The sequence below is a fragment of the Thalassophryne amazonica genome, chromosome 6 (assembly GCF_902500255.1).
Source record: "Thalassophryne amazonica chromosome 6, fThaAma1.1, whole genome shotgun sequence".
NCBI classification, from domain to species: domain Eukaryota; kingdom Metazoa; phylum Chordata; class Actinopteri; order Batrachoidiformes; family Batrachoididae; genus Thalassophryne; species Thalassophryne amazonica.
In genome coordinates, this window is record NC_047108.1 from 64,985,257 (window position 1) to 65,007,080 (window position 21,824).

The 21,824-nt window shown below is 41.8% G+C and overlaps 1 protein-coding gene across 3 annotated transcripts in view; it reads right to left on the minus strand.

Moving 5' to 3' along the window:
- cacnb3b (calcium channel, voltage-dependent, beta 3b) overlaps positions 1 to 21,824 on the minus strand; it is a 117,053-nt gene that overhangs the window by 12,695 nt on the left and 82,534 nt on the right. For all 3 annotated transcript variants that reach the window (XM_034172342.1, XM_034172341.1, XM_034172340.1), the window contains exons 2-10: positions 17,022 to 17,141; positions 14,318 to 14,440; positions 13,458 to 13,579; positions 13,219 to 13,271; positions 12,904 to 12,923; positions 12,659 to 12,739; positions 10,000 to 10,058; positions 9,737 to 9,837; positions 9,448 to 9,599 (exon numbers count right to left, since the gene is read on the minus strand). In XM_034172342.1, the coding sequence (XP_034028233.1) occupies positions 9,448 to 9,599; positions 9,737 to 9,837; positions 10,000 to 10,058; positions 12,659 to 12,739; positions 12,904 to 12,923; positions 13,219 to 13,271; positions 13,458 to 13,579; positions 14,318 to 14,440; positions 17,022 to 17,141 (831 nt within the window). The remainder of the gene's footprint in view (positions 1 to 9,447; positions 9,600 to 9,736; positions 9,838 to 9,999; positions 10,059 to 12,658; positions 12,740 to 12,903; positions 12,924 to 13,218; positions 13,272 to 13,457; positions 13,580 to 14,317; positions 14,441 to 17,021; positions 17,142 to 21,824) is intronic.

Here is a 21,824-nt window from a genome sequence, read left to right on the forward strand (position 1 = left end):
TTAGAAATCATGGAGGGGTCTGAAATTTACATCTTAGGTGCATGTCCACTGTGAGAGACATAATCCAAAAAAAAAAAAAAATCCGGAAATTACAATGTATGAGTTTTTTATAATTTATTTGCATGTTACTGCTGCAAATAAGTATTTCAACACCTGCCAATCAGCAAAAATTCTGGCCCTCAAAGACCTGTTAGTCCGCCTCTAAAAAGTCCACCTCCACTCCACTTATTATTCCAAATTAGAAGCACCTATTTGAGGTCTTTAGCTGCATAAAGACACCTGTCCACCCCACACAATCAGTAAGACTCCAGCTTCTCACATGGCTAAGACCAAAGAGCTGTCCAAAGACACCAGAGACAAAATTGTAGACCTCCACAAGGCTGGAAAGGGCTGCAGGGCAAATGCCAAGCAGTTTGGTGAAAAAAGATCAACTGTTGGAGCAATTATTAGAAAATGGAAGAAGCTAAACATGACATGTTAAACATGTTAATCTCCCTCAGACTGGGGCTCCATGCAAGATCCCACCTTGTGGCGTTATCAATTATCCTAAGAAAGGTGTTGTGTGGGCCGCCAGAAGAGGAGGTACTGCTGGCCCACCACCAGAGGGCGCCCTGCCTGAAGTGCGGGCTTCAGGCACGAGAGGGCGCTGCCGCCATGGACACAGCCGGGGGTGACAGCTGTCGCTCATTACCTCTTGACAGCTGTCACCCATCTACTCAACATCATCTCACTCCATAAAGACCAGACTTCATCTCCACCTCGTTGCCGAGATATCATACTTCATAGGAGGTAATACTCTCAGCCTTTTTGTGAGATTTGTAACTCTGTTATTGTGAGAATTTGCAGGAGAACCGGTCGTTTGTGAGGAGGCTGTGCAAGACGGCGCTCCTTTTCAGCTGAGACCGCTGCAACATATTGAATGAGAGGTGCAGATGGCATTCCCACCGTTGTTGTTACTGGGTGTACACACACCCACACTTGACTGTCTTTGTTCTTCGCCTGCAGTACCAGATCCGACAGTCGGGGACGGTGATCACCTGGGAATTCGGGACTTGGCGGCTCCAGTATTCACCAGGTTCTGGGGCGGCGGAAATCGTGTGGTTCCGGCTCTTCTCAGGACAGACGTCTTCTATCCTCGAGCCTGCCCACACATCACCTCTGTGTATTGACTGTTATGATATTCTGTGATTGTCTGTATGTTCGTTGTGCACATTCACAACATTAAATTGTTACTTTTTGGCTCATCTATTGACCGTTCATTTGCGCCCCCTGTTGTGGGTCCGTGTCACTACACTTTCCCAACAAAAGGTGAGGAATCAGCCCAGAACTGCACAGAAGGAGCTGGTCAATGACCTGAAGAGAGCTGGCACCACTGTTACTGGCACCACCATGCACAAAACCTCTACTGGTGGTTGGCTCTCACTGCGGTATTGTATCACTTCCTGTTCCGGAGCACAGTGGTGTTTTGCTGTATCTGTTAGCTGTTTAATCTGCACAGTTAGATTGATCTAGTTAACTAGATAACGATTTGTTTCACAGTGTAATCTTCACGTGCCTTAACTAAAGCACTCCCTCTGCTGAATCACCTCTAAATTATTTACACATGATTCACTTTGCGTGTTTTTAGGAATCCGCTAGCTTAGCGCAGCTACTAGCTCTTAGCCGGTTTAGCATGGCGGCTTTTCCTGTCTCTCCCGCACTTTTCTGCTCTGGGTGTGAAATGTTTAGTTATTCCTCGGCCTCCTTTAGCAGTAATGGTACTTGTAATAAGTGTAGCTTATTCGTAGCTTTGGAGGCCAGGCTGGGCGAATTGGAGACTCGGCTCCACACCTTGGAAAATCCTACAGCTAGCCAGGCACCTGTAGTCGGTGCGGACCAAGGTAGCTTAGCCGCCGTTAGTTCCCTCCCGGCAGATCTCGAGCAGCCGGGAAAGCAGGCCGACTGGGTGACTGTGAGGAGGAAGCGTAGTCCTAAACAGAAGCCAACCCATTCACATCTCTAACTGTTATTCCCCACTCGGCAACACACCCGCTGAGGATCAAACTCTGGTTATTGGCGACTCTGTTTTGAGAAATGTGAAGTTAGCGACACCAGCAACCATAGTCAATTGTCTTCCGGGGGCCAGAGCAGGTGACATTGAAGGAAATTTGAAACTGCTGGCTAAGGCTAAGCGTAAATTTGGTAAGATTGTAATTCACGTCGGCAGTAATGACACCCGGTTACACCAATCAGAGGTCACTAAAATTAATATTGAATCGGTGTGTAACTTTGCAAAAACAATAGTTTTTGCAAAGTTTTGCAAAAACTGTAGTTTTCTCTGGGCCCCTCCCAGTGACATGTTTAGCCGCATGTTCTCCTTGAATTGCTGGCTGTCTGAGTGGTGTCCAAAAAATGAGGTGGGCTTCATAGATAATTGGCAAAGCTTCTGGGGAAAACCTGGTCTTGTTAGGAGAGATGGCATCCATCCCACTTTGGATGGAGCAGCTCTCATTTCTAGAAATCTGGCCAATTTTCTTAAATCCTCCAAACCTTTACTATCCAGGGTTGGGACCAGGAAGCAGAGTTGTAGTCTTACACACCTCTCTGCAGCTTATCTCCCCCTGCCATCCCCTCATTACCCCATCCCCGTAGAGACGGTGCCTGCTCCCAGACCACCAACAACCAGTAAAAATCTATTTAAGCATAAAAATTCAAAAAGAAAAAATAATATAGCACCTTCAACTGCACCACAGACTAAAACAGTTAAATGTGGTCTATTAAACATTAGATCTCTCTCTTCTAAGTCCCTGTTAGTAAATGATATAATAATGGATCAACATATTGATTTATTCTGCCTTACAGAAACCTGGTTACAGCAGGATGAATATGTTAGTTTAAATGAGTCAACACCCCTGAGTTACACTAACTGCCAGAATGCTCGTAGCACGGGCCGAGGCGGAGGATTAGCAGCAATCTTCCACTCCAGCTTATTAATTAATCAAAAACCCAGACAGAGCTTTAATTCATTTGAAAGCTTGTCTCTTAGTCTTGTCCATCCAAATTGGAAGTCCCAAAAACCAGTTTTATTTGTTGTTATCTATCGTCCTCCTGGTCATTACTGTGAGTTTCTCTGTGAATTTTCAAACCTTTTGTCTGACTTAGTGTTTAGCTCAGATAAGATAATTATAGTGGGCGATTTTAACATCCACACAGATGCTGAGAATGACTGCCTCAACACTGCATTTAATCTATTGTTAGACTCAATTGGCTTTTCTCAAAATGTAAATGAGTCCACCCACCACTTTAATCATACCTTAGATCTTGTTCTGACGTATGGTATGGAAATTGAAGACTTAACAGTATTCCCTGAAAACCCCCTTCTGTCCGATCATTTCTTAATAACATTTACATTTACTCTGATGACTACCCAGTAGTGGGGAATAAGTTTCATTACAGTAGAAGTCTTTCAGAAAGCGCTGTAACTAGGTTTAAGGATATGATTCCTTCTTTATGTTCTCCAATGCCATATACTAACACAAGGCAGAGTAGCTACCTAAACTCTGTGAGTGAGATAGATTATCTCGTCAATAGTTTTATATCCTCATTGAGGACAAGTTTGGATGCTGTATTCCTCTGAAAAAGAGAGCCTTAAATCAGAAGTGCCTGACTCCGTGGTATAACTCACAAACTCCCAGCTTAAAGCAGATAACCCGTAAGTTGGAGAGGAAATGGCGTCTCACTAATTTAGAAGATCTTCACTTAGCCTGGAAAAAGAGTCTGTTGCTCTATAAAAAAGCCCTCCGTAAAGCTAGGACATCTTACTACTCATCACTAATTGAAGAAAATAAGAACAACCCCAGGTTTCTTTTCAGCACTGTAGCCAGGCTGACAAAGAGTCAGAGCTCTATTGAGCCGAGTATTCCTTTAACTTTAACTAGTAATGACTTCATGACTTTCTTTGCTAATAAAATTTTAACTATTAGAGAAAAAATTACTCATAACCATCCCAAAGACATATCGTTCTCTTTGGCTGCTTTCAGTGATGCCGGTATTTGGTTAGACTCTTTCTCTCCGATTGTTCTGTCTGAGTTATTTTCATTAGTTACTTCCTCCAAACCATCAACATGTCTATTAGACCCCAATCCTACCAGGCTGCTCAAGGAAGCCCTACCATTAATTAATGCTTCGATCTTAAATATGATCAATCTGTCTTTATTAGTTGGCTATGTACCACAGGCTTTTAAGGTGGCAATAATTAAACCATTACTTAAAAAGCTATCACTTGACCCAGATATCTTAGCTAATTATAGGCCAATCTCCAACCTTCCTTTTCTCTCAAAAATTCTTGAAAGGGTAGTTGTAAAACAGCTAACTGATCATCTGCAGAGGAATGGTCTATTTGAAGAGTTTCAGTCAGGGTTTAGAATTCGTCATAGTACAGAAAAAGCATTAGTGAAGGTTACAAATGATCTTCTTATGGCCTCAGACAGTGGACTCATCTCTGTGCTTGTTCTGTTAGACCTCAGTGCTGCTTTTGATACTGTTGACCATAAAATTTTATTACAGAGATTAGAGCATGCCATAGGTATTAAAGGCACTGCGCTGCGGTGGTTTGAATCACATTTATCTAATAGATTACAATTTGTTCATGTAAATGGGGAATCTTCTTCACAGACTAAGGTTAATTATGGAGTTCCACAAGGTTCTGTGCTAAGACCAATTTTATTCACTTTATACATGCTTCCCTTAGGCAGTATTATTAGACAGCATTGCTTAAATTTTCATTGTTACACAGATGATACTCAGCTTTATCTATCCATGAAGCCAGAGGACACACACCAATTAGCTAAACTGCAAGTTTGTCTTACAGACATAAAGACATGGATGACCTCTAATTTCCTGCTTTTAAACTCAGATAAAACTGAAGTTATTGTACTTGGCCCCACAAATCTTAGAAACATGGTGTCTAACCAGATCCTTACTCTGGATGGCATTACCCTGACCTCTAGTAATACTGTGAGAAATGTTGGAGTCATTTTTGATCAGGATATGTCATTCAATGCGCATATTAAACAAATATGTAGGACTGCTTTTTTGCATTTGCGCAATATCTCTTCTTCTCTTTTTGCTCTGTATGCACCACTCTGCATTTAATCATTAGTGATTGATCTCTGCTCCCCTCCACAGCATGTCTTTTTCCTGGTTCTCTCCCTCAGCCCCAACCAGTCCCAGCAGAAGACTGCCCCTCCCTGAGCCTGGTTCTGCTGGAGGTTTCTTCCTGTTAAAAGGGAGTTTTTCCTTCCCACTGTCGCCAAGTGCTTACTCACAGGGGGTCGTTTTGACAGTTGGGGTTTTTCTGTAATTATTGTATGGCTTTGCCTTGCAATATGAAGCACCTTGGGGCAACTGTTTGTTGTGATTTGGCGCTATATAAATGAAATTGATTTGATTTGATTTACTGTTACAAGGTTACTGTGGGTAATACACCAAGACATCATGGGTTAAAATCATGCATGGCACAGAAGGTTCCCCTGCTTAAATCAGCACACATACAGGCCTGTCTTAAGTTTGCCCATGACCATTTGGATGATCCAGAGGAGTCATGGGAGAAAGTTATGTGGTCAGATGAGACCAAAATAGTACTTTCTGGTCTTAATTCCACTAGCCGTGTTTGGAGGAAGAAGAATGCTGAGTACCATCCCAAAAACACAGTCCCTAATGTGAAGCATGGGGGTGGAAGCATCATGCTTTGGGGGTGTTTTTCGCCACATGGGACAGGACACAAATGCAAAACTCTCACAAACAGATTGGTGTAAGGAAAAGGTTTAATTACAAGCTGGGATTCGGTACACGGGAAGTCCAGCAGCGATGCAAAGGTACAGTCAGGCTTGAGGCTGAGGCTTGGTCGAGAAAACAGGCAAAGGTCAAATTACACCGCGTGGTGGCAATCAAAGGCAGAGACAAAATCGTGGTCATGGACAAAGCAAGGTCAAATACCGGCAGGCTGAATTCAGGGCAAAACAAGGCAAGGTCGTGAGTGCTGGAAAGTGAAATCGTTCAACAATCCAGCAAGGGACTGTGAGACTGTGAGGGCTTAAATAACTGGTGAGGTAATTAGTGGAACACGGGTGTTAGTGAAGGTTCTGGAAGGGGCGTGACCAGGGAAGACAAAGGTAAGTGCAAAAGAGTGAAGGCAGGAAAACACAGTGGAGTGATGAAAGAAACAAAGACGTGAGCAAGTGCAAGAGTGGGAGTGAGTGAAAATACAAAGCAGACAGAAAAAGTGTGAGACAAAAACACAATGGCTGGTGCAGTGATATGGAGTGGGAACATATTTGGGCAGGCGTGAAAGAAACATAGAACAATGAACAGAGCTAAAACAGAATCATATATAAACCAGACCTGACAGAACTAAGTAGATGGCAGTAAACAAAGAAATCAATTATCTTAAAACTATAACCGGAGTGAGATGGCTCAAAACATAAAAGTGAATGCAATAAACAATGGTGAGATGACAGCATAAACCAAGACTAAATAATGAACAGAATGACAACAGCCAGTGACTATAAGATATAAATAAAAGGACTTAACAGATAAATAATGACCAATACCTGTGACAAAACAAAATACCAAAAATGCGATAAACCGAACTGTAGACCAAAGCATAAACACAAACAAACTAGGACTGAATGTTGTGAAAGTGTAGGAACACGGACCCACAACAGGGGGCGCAAATGAACGGACAATGGAGGAAGTCAAATAACAACACTTTACTGTTGTGAATAAGCACAACAAACAGCAGATTACAATAATAGTCAATGACGTCAATTCACAAAAATGTGTCGCGTGGGCAGGCTCGAAGATAAGAGACGTCTGTCCAAAGCAGAACCGGAACCACACGATTTCCTCCGCCACCGAACCCCGGAAATACTGGAGCCGCCAAGTCCCGAACTCCCAGGTGGCCACTGCCTCCGCTTGTCGGATCTGGTACTGCTGGCGAGGAACAAAAACAGTTAGATGTGGGTGCGTCTGCACCCAGCAACACGTATGGTGGAAAACCACCTCCACCTCTCGTCGGAAAAAAGGAAACAAAATATCTGCTATCCAACACACAAAGCAACAGGTCTTCCAGTCATGAAGACAACAAAGTCGGCTGAGTACGTTACCTCCTCGGTAGAGCGATATCTCGGCAAAGAGGTGGAGATGTCGTCTTGCTGATATACCACTGAAGATCAGATGATTGGTGACAGCTGTCGTAGGTGATAAGTGACAGCTGTCACCCCGGCTGCTCCTGTGAGGCGGCAGCGCCCTCTTGTGCCTGGAGCCCGCACTCCAGGCAGGGTGCCCTCTGGTGGTGGTGGGCCAGCAGTACCTCCTCTTCAGCGGCCCACACAACACTGAAGTGACTAAGTGAACATGAATGACAAATACCAGGATAACAGAAACAAAACCAATTATAACATAAACCTGACGAGACATGGATAAACATACCAAAGGCAGAGAATATAGACGAGGACAGAAGGCGGACTAATAACAGATGGCCCTAAAGGGCCAGATCCTGACAGTAAGAAGCATATCAAGGTTCTGGAGTGGCCTAGCCAGTCTCCAGACCTAAACCCAATAGAAAATCTTTGGAGGGAGCTCAAACTCCGTGTTTCTCAGTAACAGCCCAGTAACCTGGCTGATCTAGAGAAGACCTGTGTGGAGGAATGGGCCAAAATCCCTGCTGCAGTGTGTGCAAACCTGGTGAAAAACTACAGGAAATGTTTGACCTCTGTAATTGCAAACAAAGGCTACTGTACCAAATATTAACATTGATTTTCACAGGTGTTCAAATACTTATTTGCAGCAGTAACATACTAATAAAATATTAAAAAAATCATACATTGTGATTTCCGGATTTTTTTTTTTTTTTTTTTGATTATGTCTCTTACAGTGGACATCAATCAATCAATCAATCAATCAATCAATCAATCAATCAATCAATTTTTTTATATAGCGCCAAATCACAACAAACAGTTGACATGCACGTAAGATGAAAATTACTTGCAAAATCGCAGGGTGTTCAAATACTTATTTTCCTCACTGAGTATATATATACATATATATATATATATATATATATATATATATGTATTAGATAGTAAAACACATATATAATGGATTCAGGTGGACCAGCCGGTTTTGTCCGTTATAATAAAAATCTGGTATATGTATAAAACAGACAAAATCCATTATATGTATGTACTGGATTACAGTAGTTACAGTTAGGAGGCACCAAACGATCTACAGGGAATCCCCAGCACCAATTAGACTTACGTATTTCCTTGATTAAACACCTGACCTTGAATAGGGACCTGCCTCATTTAATGACCAGGTCAAAACTTCACCTGAAAAAAATAAATGCCTATCTTAATTAAGCGGCGAACATTATGCCCATTAAAAAGTTTACACTTGGTTGAGTCACTCTTTTTTCTAAGTCTGCTGTGGAGTGGTACCTTCATTTCCTAAAGCCTGATTTTTGCTTCTACAACTTCGTAACTGTGGCGATACAGTGATGTTGATGTGCGTGTGACCCTGTTAAAGTTCTCTGTCTCATTGGTGGGTGTCTTAATGCAATTTACCATGAACAGTGGCTTTTTCTGGATCAGTTTGTCCTTCAACAAGCCTCACTTGTTTATACAATCATCAACCTCCAAACCAGTGTTCCGGTACGTGCAATTTTCCTCCACGAATTGCAGGTCATCTGAGCGTCTTTTTCTGGCTCATTTTAAAATATGACGGGAGAGGAAGGAGTGAAAGCGTAAAACGTAAACTAAGGAGAGGGTTTGCAGCAACACTGAGGGCTCTGATCTAAAACCATTGTCTTTTGTTTTCCACATCCAGGGATATGAGTGAAAATTAACACCATATTACAGTGTAGGCAGCAAGCAGCATTTTGTTAATAATCACCAGCCTTGAATAAAGGCCTGCCCCGTTTAGGCACCGGGTCTGAGCACAGTTTGAAAAAATAAATGCTTGGGCTTTTAATCAAGGAAATAAGGTCCCACTTTCCTCGAATCGGCGAGTGCCAGTGCTGAACTTCATTTCATACCTCTGTTGCAACTGGGCACGCCCAGACTGCTCTGTCTGGTACACGTGAGGAGTTTTTAATGGAAATACTTTGTGATGGGATGGGATGTTTTGTCCGATGTGACTGAAAATCTGCTATACAAAATCAATGTTTATTACATGGAAAACCATACAAATCATTGAGACTTTTGCTTTTGTCTGGTGAATGTGAATACCTGGTTTATACGATTATGGTTTAGGCATGTTCTAATGTGGGTATATATATATATATATATATATATATATATATATATATATATATATAATACCTGATCACTATTATGTGTTGTATTGTATAATATTGTATCTCTGTATTGCCGTAATAATGAAAGTTTTCTGTCAGTGTCTTTGCTTTACTTTAGGTGAAGAGACTTTGACATAGACGATGATGGGAGCCAACGATGTTTTGAGGAGCTGTGCTGGGTGGTTGATGGTGTCTGCATCAAGAACGACCAGTTGAAGAGACTTGGCCAGCTCAAAGATCCTCTCAATCTCACTCTGCACCTCAACTGTGAGGAACCCATGCATACAGCGACAGTCATGTGAGATACACGTTTACTTCAGATCTGACACAAAGAAGCTGATGCATCTATTTTTACCCCGTGTTAATCTTTATTTAGCAGAGGATAGATCAAAAACTACTCACCCAGACTGGAGCGTGTGTTGGATCGTTCCATGATGGCCTTTTTGTTCAGCACTGAGCGCTTAGCAAGTGACAAATCAGCAGTCACCCTCGTAATGGAGATCCTACAAAAAAAGTTATCACAGCCACAACTGTTCCATTTCAAAAGATGAGATAAAGTGCATCTAAAAATACACCATCATGTGTCTTTAGGAGGATGTGCATCCACAAGCAGCTTTTCAAGCTCGATCACAGCACCCCTATGGCACCCAGACATCTGCACTGACCTGCCATCAAATCTGTGCTTCAGGAAGTCAAACAAGGCTTTCTGCATCATGTCTGTTACCTAGGAAACAGGTAGGAGAAAGGAAGAGTCAGTGTTCTGTACATCCACTCACTCGTTCTTTGTTTGGGGAGAATGTTAAACAGAAATATGCATTGTCAGATGGTGATGAGCGATGACAGTGGATAGAAATAGATGCATCATAGAGGGTGCATGTGTGCATGTGTGTGTGTGCACGTGCATGCACGGAAACAATAGAGTCTATTTGTAAACAGTCCTCATGAATGGAAATTGTTTCTCAGCAACAAGAATATATGGAATTTGAAAAATAGAAAAAGAATGCAAGAGAGGAAACAATGGCAAGCAACAGAATAGGAGAGAGAGAGAGAGAATATACAGGGAAAGGAGTGGGATGGAGCTGGTGTTCACTACGGGAGCATCCTTACAGCACATTGCCAAAGTAATGAATGAATATTTCAAATGCACACAAAACAAACAACTTGGCACACAGCATTCGCAGTCACAGCAGTACGAGCAAGGCAGACAGGAAAATGTTGCAGCGCTGTAACCTTCTGTTCAATTACACAGCAAATACTGCCAAATTCAGCTGCATTCATCTTCAGTTTGGAGAAGGGACAAATGCTGCATGTGCAATGCATGATCTTGATCTTATATGTGATCCCGCATGTGAGTGCCCCCTTGTGTGTGCTGTGACTTCATCATATGACTGTAGCATTTAGCATCAGTGCTAATGCAATCATGAGCACAAATGTGTCATGTCAAATTAAGGACATTCATCCTGGGCTATAAAAGCAAGCCTAATGAAATAATAGAGCGGCACCAAACAGTTATATGCTGCTGACATTGTTAATATCTTTTTCCTTTTCTGAATAATCAGTTAAAATAAATCAATAAATCATATACAATAAAAGAAAATCAAGTCAAATAAATCAGATTGCTTTTCATATCAGATTTGACCTATTTTCATATAAAAACAAGATAAATAAACAACAGTCTCATTAACTGTGAAACAGGTGAGGTCTGGTTAAATTGTTTTTATTTTCTTCTTAACATCTTTGTGCAAGGACTTTAAACTGTGATCATTCATTTGTCTAAGTTCCTACAGACACCCAGACAGACACCCTCTCTACTTTTAAGATTAGGCTTAAAACTTTCCTTTTTGCTAAAGCTTATAGTTAGGGCTGGATCAGGTGACCCTGAACCATCCCTTAGTTATGCTGCTATAGACTTAGACTGCTGGGGGGTTCCCATGATGCACTCTCTTTTTGCTCTGTATGCACCACTCTGCATTTAATCATTAGTGATTGATCTCTGCTCCCCTCCACAGCATGTCTTTTTCCTGGTTCTCTCCCTCAGCCCCAACCAGTCCCAGCAGAAGACTGCCCCTCCCTGAGCCTGGTTCTGCTGGAGGTTTCTTCCTGTTAAAAGGGAGTTTTTCCTTCCCACTGTCGCCAAGTGCTTGCTCACAGGGGGTCGTTTTGACTGTTGGGGTTTTTCCGTAAGGCTCCGTATGGCTTTGCCTTACAATATAAAGCGCCTTGGGGCAACTGTTTGTTGTGATTTGGCGCTATATAAATAAAATTGATTTGATTTGATTTAAGTTCACAGTCTGTCATCATGTCCATTCTGTGGCCAAAATGAACAACTGCTACATTACATTTTTACTCCCATTATCATTTTGCAATACATATATTTTTCCCTGGTTCAGTATTGCAGTACAACTCCTCTGGATGAGGCTTTGATTTACTTCCTGGACTTGGCCATAGACGGCTAATCTGCAAGTTTAGCCGTCTATGTGAAACGGTGATTCTTATCAATTACATTTGTTCTGCAAATCTGATTGGTTGAGATTTCAGACCATAAAATATTCGACCGTTTCACATTTGATGTATAACTCTGCCCTAACTGCATTGCTGCACAGGTGTCAATAATGGAGCTGTCAGCTGAGAGTGACAGAAACTAGTGTAGTGACGACGATGTGAAAATGCCTGGATTTAATGGATTTAACTAGATTAACTGATGGATTTAACTCAGTGCAGCTGACGAGATGGAGAAATCTGTGGGTCTGCTCACAGAATTTCCAGTTTGGCATGAAGACACTGTTGTTATGGTAAGCTTTGACGAGCCAACCACACCCTTTCACAACAATTCGCTGAATTAATTACTTACAGAAAAATAAACCATGCAAACGATGGAATTGTTTTAGAATGGGAATAACATTGTTGTGTCTGATGATTTGCAGACGTTTATGTTGGATTTTACCGTTGCAAATTGAGTTTTACTGGCGCGTGCGAGTAAAACGTCGTAAATCATCAGACACAACAGGATTATTCCCTAATTAGACAGCTAATGTTAGGTGACTTACCTTAGTTGACTAAATAAGCTTAGTAGACTAAAAAACTAGACTGTTTTAAAAACCAGGCCTAGGACCTGGGGCGGGTCAGTAGTGTGGTAGATGCAGTGATGTGCAGCTTCAGCGTATGCTCCCAGACCTGACTTGATTATTGCATACAGATTAAATATTGTTACTGAGTACATAGTTGCATTCAGTATAAGGTCAGCTACAGGTCATTTTCCAACATATTAAGCATCGTGATAGACGTCAGCACATTCAGCCTGTAACGTTGACATGGTCGGCTCACCTCATAGCCTTTCAATGAAGGACCCACCAGCACCACTGGCCGCATAGATGGAACCACATCATATGGAGGAACATGCTCAGTCTGCAGAGACCATGATACATACACGTGAGCAGCAGGGAAGCCGGTATCACACATCTGGCTCATACAGCAGTGCGTTCAGAAAGACAGTAGCAGTGCTGTACAGTAAGTGTGTTTCATGTTGTCCCTGAATAAAGCATACAGCTCATTCGTGGTGACAGACGTACCTGTTTCTGCTTCTGTTTGGCTTCAAAAACAACAGAACAAACATTAAGGAAGAGGAGAAATGCTAGATTGGTGTGACATTTTAGCAAAGAGCACATGCATGGCACCCCGTGTCGGTCAGAGATGAAGCTCAAGATCTGAGCCGGTAAGGATGTTGATCTCAATTCATTTTTAAGGAACACTATTATTTTGATGTGCAAGTGAAATCACATTCAGGTGATATTTGCCATTAAATGTTACTCTTTAAAGCAACATTTTATTGTTTGTGAAACTGTGCATGCCGTGCACAGCAGCAAGATTACATTAGTTCCACTCACCTGCAGACGGAGGGGTAGACCTCCAGCCTCCGGAGGAAGCATTTCCTGTTTTCCTGTTGAGCAATAAAATGGGAAGCTTGATGATGCAGAAATCTCCCCAAGAGGTAATTTAGGAAGAACAGTTTCCAAAACAGATGAGCACAAGAACTAGTTATATCCAAAAAGTTTTTATACAGCCAATGTTTCTGAGAGGACTCGATTGAAATCAAGACAAAGAGTGGGTCAGTGTGACCTCTGACCTTGCTGCTTGTTTCTGCTCCTGTTTGATCCTAATGGCTTCCAGTTTGACTGGGCTCGGGATGAAAGTGATGTCCGCCCCTTCTTTCACCAGCCTGCCAATCCACCAGTCGTTGTTGTATTTCTGCACAAGACACAACCACACCTTTGGCATTTGTCAAGAAAGAGACTCAGAGCTGATGTGTTGCTAAATGTCTACTGGAGTACCAAGAGTGCTTTCATTTACAGTTTCATTTCAATTTGACACAAAGTTTACTTTTTGGTACAAAATTCAAGTTGAGTGTCTCAGTAACAGTTTTATGCTGGGTGGACAATGATCAATTCATTTTGGGGAACAGTGGGGCACATGGAAACACAGAGCAAAGAGTATAGGAGCCCAATACGAGAGAAATGCCAGTCAGCAAATCTCTCATAATGTTTGACGTCACGTTATGGTCCAAAGTGGATTCCGTGAATTACAACCATAAATATAAGTCATTTCTTTCCAGTAGTCACGATGCTGATGGTTTGTTCAAAAATCCATTATAAATATTGGTTTTATGCTTTTTCAGAAAAAAAAAACAATATGATTGGCTTTTTTGTTAAATTTGGTTCAATTACATCGATCTACAGTGCATCCAGAAAGTATTCACAGGGCTTCACTTTTTCCATATTTACGTCTGCCAAGGATGTAATAAAATCATCTGCATTTATTTATTAATTTGTCTGTCTTTTAAAACTTTTAAAGCTTTAAAAAACTAAGCTTAATGCTTTATTATGTTATTCTTGCCAATGTCATCGACCATAAATAAATAAAAAAAAATTGCACATTATTAAATTTTATCGATTAAATCATGAAATCCACAGTCCTATCTTCACTCACCTCTTTAATGTGCAGAAAGTCTTTGGCTTCAAAGTTAATAGCAGCACCTTGGACTGGACAATCTTCATCAAGGGCCCCACAGTAACTCACATTAGTTTTTACTGCAAATGCTACTGGTTTAGACTGTTGACAAAGAAATAAAAAGTGGCATATAAATATTGAGGTAGTTAAAGAAAAAAAATCAAACTTTGTCAGGGTGCTGAAGTTTCTTCACTTTTTTAAAAAAGTGTGATACATTTGCAGTTTTTAAAACCTTGTGTGCAGTAATGACTTTATTTGCTAGCTCACACACATTTATATTTATGACTGTAAGGACAGCTGACTCACAACATGCAAGATCATCAGTGTTTGTTGAAGTTACACTTTTGGTCATTTTAAAATCATCCCATAGCCTCTGACATGCTCTCCCAAATGATTTATTCACCTTTGCTTGTCACTGAGCTATCTCTTCATTGAGGTTAGCAGAGATGGAGATCATCCTTCCTCTATAGCAAAAATTTCTTGACTGGCCTAAGCGGTGTGTTATCTACCAGCAGATCAGTGCAGTTGGTTGACGGTGCTGGCTGGTACAAAAATTGACACTATAGAGAGCACATGCAATTCATTGGGCATTATTAAGGGCCCCTTCACACGTAGTGTGAAGTTTGGGTGAAGTGCATACTTAGTGTGCATGACGCAGGAATCGTGTGCAAACTGTCATGTCGTCCCCGCCTCCAATGCCTCGTACACCGGTTGCTACAACTATTTGCGCACACAAGCACTTGAAAGACAAAGTGTGCACTGTGCGAACCCATCACACCCTCTCGTGGCAGGTGTCGGCCAAATTCCAGGTGACATGCACGAACATCTAACACTGCTCACATGGCACTTAGAAAATATGTGGCCAGTTACACTCTTCACACGACAACAGAATGCAGACAATCACTGTCGTACTGCTGTGAACTTTGTCTAAGTTCCCCATGAGTGACTGCAAACACACACACTGACACGTGGGTGTGTGCGATCCACTCACGGGAGGTGTGGCTTCAGACAGAAGCAGCTGTGGTGATCTGTCATTCTGGACGTTCCAGCTACACAACACCTACTGTGTTTGGACAATCATGGACTAACAACTGTCCATTGTGAGGCACATGTGTCTGATTGCTGTATTTCTGCGGACATAAATAAAAACATATATCGCCGTGGTGGCGACAAGCTGCAGCAAGCGAGCACGCACACAGAGCGGACACTGACAGACCCCCAGGTTGAAACGGAACGTCAGATCAGAACACGCAGCCATGTTCTGTCTGGTGACATGATCTGACCGTCACGTCACCCACGTGAGCTCTATTCCACATGATGCGATGTCTGTGCTTCGGTGCGCCACCCACAAGATATGCGTGATGGGCAGAACACACGCACGGCTGACTGGACGCACCTGACCAGTAGATGTGGACATCAGAGCACACTGCTTCTCATTCATGTCATTTCATGACTGTATGTCTGTGACCATGGGTCATCACCAGAGGAACAGGCAGATCATATTTGTATTGCTCGCTTGATAAATGCAGTGTTTTTATATGGTGTGGGATTTAAATTTTTTTTTGTAATACTTCCATGTCCTTGCTGATATGAGGCAGCTTCCCTCAGCTTTCAGTGTGTTTTTCTTTCTTTTTTTTAATTATTCCACTTAAGTGCCGTGATGTGGTTCCACACTTACCAGCTGGTTTTTATTTCTTCCACATAAGCAGTGCCATGTGCTGCACCTGGCACTGTTCCTGCTTGACGGACACCGGTGCATGTATGAACTCTTGCACCGGGTTCGTGCATGCCTGCCCGTTGGCGCGACGTTTCGTGCTCCATGTTTCGTGTGCTAATTTTGCACAAGACCTCAAGTTGGGTTTGAATCGACATCCTTTTGGTTATGCACTGGCAAAACTCTACCACTGAAAACTCACCTCATGTGTCACAAGACCTCCTTTTTATTATTTCTCACTAAACTGATGGACAAGTAGAGATCAACACTGGTATGACAAACTGGAAAATAACCGGCACAGAGCTTTGGTCTCATGAGCACGAAGTGTGGTGTTCTAATCCCACCAAAGGCTACAAAGATATGTCTCTCAGGAAAAGCACCCACAAGTACTTTGCACTCTCTTTTGTGCTTGTTTACATTCACTACTGGTTTCATTGACAGTTGCTTGAATCTTCCTCAGCTCTTCAGATCTTGCCCTTACATAATTCAGTGATGAGTATGGTTGTTTTCCAGACAGACTGTTCATGTGTTTAGCTTAATGTTGATTATTAGCTCCCTGAATCCTTGATGCTGCTCAGATTGTTAGGAGTGGATACCTGAAATGACAAATCCACATCCATCAAATCAAAATGCATAACCATTTGCTATGAATGGCCAGTGAGTCAATGCGAACATCTCTGTCTGGGCTTAGTATGGAGGATGAATTTCCAGTAACAAAGTTTCACAAAATAAAGAAAATATAAAATGATTTTTCCAAAAATGAAAAACATGTTGTAAACTGTTAATAGAAATGCCTATAGAAATGTTTATATAGTTTAAAATATTTTGTGATAGGGATTTCAATCTTAATTTTAAAATGTAATTTATTTTATTTTGCAGCGGAACTACTTGTACCGATGCACTTTTGAAAAATGAAGCAAGACAGACCTGACTAAGGCAAAACCTGGACTTTGACTTCATAAATCTCACCTTGGCTCTCTCCAGCTGCTGCTGAGCCTGGCGCTCGGCTTCACGCCGAGACGCCTCCTGGTCCTCCTCCAGGGACAGGTCGGAATCCGACGGTCGACTAGTGTAGGAATCGGCTGAACCCTAAAGCAAGGAAAGCAGAGACCATTACAGTCGAGCAGTATTGCAGTCAAGACCAGCTAAACCAAGACCAAATTGTGACGGAGACCAGTTCAAGATTAAGGCAAAACCAATAGTAATGCAGGGTGAAACCGAATCAAGAACTGGAACAGACCAGTAGGCGTCCCACCTTACACAACACATTGATAATAAAATGTGGAATATGCACTTCACAAGCACAATTGATGATCCACATTCCCATCAAAACTATATACAAACAAACACTAAGAGCTGAAATCAGTCTTTATTCAATACTGCTTTTCCATATTTTACCATCCATGATCACAATAAAATTTTTAGTGTGCATCAGGTTTTGTTACCCCAAGTTCTACACCATCCACTGGACCCCAAAAATTAACTCCCAGAAACACACAAATGGATACTAGCTGGGAAACTTGAAACAACCTAAAATTCCACTTTTGCTAGACTGCACAGTTGATGTTTGATGACTATTTTTGTGTACTCTGCTTGTTCGACCTCTGCTATTGTTAGAATGGCCAAAGGCAGTGGGTCACCCCTCTGAGACTGGTCCGCTTCAGATTTCTTCCTCAAAAACACCAAGGGGGGCTTTTCCTTACCATGAAGTGATTTGGGGTGATTTATGTTGTGATTTGGTCCCAAAATCAACTGAATTGAATTACAATAACTACAAAACAGAACAAGTTTTAAATATCAAACAAATATTGTAGCTTAGGGACTTGCAAGTACAACATAATGACAGAGGATTTAGCAATTATATGTAAAATGTTACTTATATATTATATTACAGTAAAGAACAATCATTGAGAGTGTCACTTCCAAATATTAATTCTAAGTTTGCTTTTGAATGAATGTGTCAGCTTGTCAGCAATGATGTTTGACAATCTCAACTTTAATATATTTCAAATACAGTTTAAATTTCAATTACATCTTTTACATCTACTTTGAAGACCTCTGGAATACAATTAGCACCAGAAATGTCAACTGCTTGCTTAACAGACAGCGCATGCGTGAGCGGGGTGCGCTCGAGCATTTGGAGCTACGCAGGAGTCTAAAACATTTGGTCTTTTGCACTATATATTTTGGGAATTTTAATCCTTGTTGCACTCTGCTTTTTTTTTAATGATTTTTGATTAAACAAATGGGACCAAAGAAAGTTCAAGCAGCTGAGGATCTCGATGACATCAAACGATCTCTGGAGTTTTTGTCAGAAGAGGTTTCCGCTGATGCTGAAAAGGATAAGCGGATTGCTTTTTTGGAGAAACGAGTGTCGGACTTAGAGCGGTACACGTGACGGAACGATGTGATTATCATCGGGCTGTGGGTCAAGCCACGCTTGTATGCGTGAGCGGTGACAGCAGAAGTTGACGGGGCCGCACTTGAGAAACAGTCGGATTCCGTTGAACAACAGGTGGCTTCTTTTCTTCTGTTCAAGGCAATAGAGGTTGACCTGAGTAACGTGGAAGCCTGTCACTCGCTCCCCAGGAAGAATAGCAATGACAAACAGGCCATCACCATGAGGTTTTTGAATAGGAAGTACAAGGCTGCTCTGCTGGGACAAGGAACGAAGCTGAGAGGTTCCAACATCTACATAAACAAACATTTGACCAAATGTAATGCAGACATTGCTAGAAAACCCCGTATCCTGAAGAAGCAAGGAAAGATCCAGACAACGTGGTCTCCAACTGCAATCAGTGTAGCGGAGGCACATTTTACCCAGAATGCAATCTGTCTGTGTTTGTTACAAAACTTCAGAATTAGTGCATTATTCAACATTAAAAGATATATGTGATATCTTAACTTTGCACAAATGACAGAATTGACATTAATGGAGTTATTCTATCAGTATTCATTTTATTTACGAGGGCTGTCCGTAAAGTATAGGTCCTTTTTATTTTTTCAAAAACTATATGGATTTCATTCATATGTTTTTACGTCAGACATGCTTGCACCCTCATGCGCATGCGTGAGTTTTTCCATGCCTGTTGGTGACGTCATTCGCCTGTGAGCACTCCTTGTGGGAGGAGTCGTCCAGCCCCTCGTCGGAATTCCTTTGTCTGAGAAGTTGCTGAGAGACTGGCGCTTTGTTTGATCAAAATTTTTTCTAAACCTGTGAGACACATCGAAGTGGACATGGTTCGAAAAATTAAGCTGGTTTTCAGTGAAAATTTTAACAGCTGATGAGAGATTTTGAGGTGATTCTGTCGCTTTAAGGACTTTTCACGGTGCGAGATGTCGCTCAGCGCTCTCAGGCAGCATCATCAGCCTGTTTCAAGCTTAAAACCTCCACATTTCAGGCTCTATTGATCCAGGACGTCGTGAGAGAACAGAGAAGTTTCAGAAGAAGTCGGTTTCAGCATTTTATCCGGATATTCCACTGTTAAAGGAGATTTTTTTAATGAAAGACGTGCGGACGGGTCCGCGCGTCGGGACGCAGCCGACGCGGCGCGGCGGCACAGGAAAAACACCTCCGTGTTGATAACCATTTGTAAAATCCAGGCGGCTTTTGATGGCTTTCAGTGGAGTGAGTATATGAGAAATTGTTTATCAGCTGGAGATGTTCCAACTTGTCCTCAAGGCTTCCAACAGAGGTGTTTTTCCTGTGGCGGAGTGTCGCGGCGGCTGCGAGCCGACGCTGCAATCCGCCTGCACGTCTTTCATTAAAAAAATCTCCTTTAACAGTGGAATATCCGAATAAAATGCTGAAACCGACTTCTTCTGAAACTTCTCTGTTCTCTCACGACGTCCTGGATCAATAAAGCCTGAAATGTGGAGGTTTTAAGCTTGAAACAGGCTGATGACGCCGCCTGAGAGCGCTGCGCGACGTCTCGCACCGTGACAAGTCCTTAAAGCGACAGAATCACCTCAAAATCTCTCACCAGCTGTTAAAATTTTCACTGAAGACCAGCTTAATTTTTCGAACCATGTCCACTTCGATGTGTCTCACAGGTTTAGAAAAAATTTTGATCAAACAAAGCGCCAGTCTCTCAGCAACTTCTCAGACAAAGGAATTCCGACGAGGGGCTGGACGACTCCTCCCACAAGGAGTGCTCACAGGCGAATGACGTCACCGACAGGCGTGGAAAAACTCACGCATGCGCACGAGGGTTCAAGCATGTCTGACGTAAAAACATATGAATGAAATCCATATAGTTTTAGAAAAAAATAAAAAGGACCTATACTTTACGGACAGCCCTCGTATACACCAAACTATAACTCAGGAGGGCTTTATTTTCCAAGACCTCGGCCTGATGGCAGCGCTGTGATTTTAGAGTTGAGTTTTTTTTTTTGGCTCTTCTCAGTTGCGTCTGTGTTGGAAGCCATGTAGTAAACTGGAGCTTCCAGCAGGGAGCAGGACAATGAAAGACAGAAGTGCTGACTCATTGTTTGGGTCTGTTGTCGCGTTTGATGCTTCCAGAAGCGATCCCGGTGTTAAAGCTCAAAATCAGCATGTTAGTAGTTGCAACTATACCAGAGACTTTGCTGGAATTTATCGGTTATCTGTAACTTCCGATATATTTTTGGGTGGTTTATCGTTTTATCTTCATCAAAGATAACTTTTCAGTTATCTGATTATCTGTTATCGAAGTTCATTTTTTGGTTATCTGTGCCCACCACTGGCTGCATGTATAGAACACTAGGTTCAAACATGGAAATCTTTAGGGCGTGGTTTGAGGAAACATACATCTTCAACCCAAAAGATCTTCATCTATGGAGATTTTAATATTGATCTGCTGAACCCCCCCCAAAAAAATAATCAAAAGTCAACTAAAGAATTTATTGGTACAGTATACAGTCTGAGTCTCTATCCTAAAATTACCAGACCTAACAGAATGACAGCTCAAAGTGTCACGTTAATAGATAATATATTTACAAATATAATAGATAACAATACAATAAGTGGATTATTAATCATTTAGCAGTTTTTGTAGTATATGACAACTGCTACAAGAAAGATAAACACGATATTGGACAAAGGTTTAAAAGAGTGAAGACGGAGGAAGCAATTAATGCATTTAAAGAAGAATTGTTGGTACAGACCTGGGAGTCAGTATTAAGGGAAGGTAGCATTGATAAAGCATATGAAGATTTGTTGTATATTTTTAAATCATTATACACTCAACAAAAATATAAACGCAACACTTTTGGTTTTGCTCCCATTTTGTATGAGATGAACTCAAAGATCTAAAACTTTTTCCACATACACGATATCAGCATTTCCCTCAAATATTGTTCACAAACCAGTCTAAATCTGTGATAGTGAGCACTTCTCCTTTGCTGAGATAATCCATCCCACCTCACAGGTGTGCCATATCAAGATGCTGATTAGACACCATGATTAGTGCACAGGTGTGCCTTAGACTGCCCACAATAAAAGGCCACTCTGAAAGGTGCAGTTTTATCACACAGCATAATGCCACAGATGTCACAAGATTTGAGGGAGCGTGCGATTGGCATGCTGACAGCAGGAATGTCAACCAGAGCTGTTGTTTGTGTATTGAATGTTAATTTCTCTACCATAAGCCGTCTCCAAAGGCGTTTCAGAGAATTTGGCAGTACATCCAACCAGCCTCACAACAACAGACCACGTGTAACCACATCAGCCCAGGACCTCCATATCCAGCATGTTCACCTCCAAGATCGTCTGAGACCAGCCACTCGGACAGC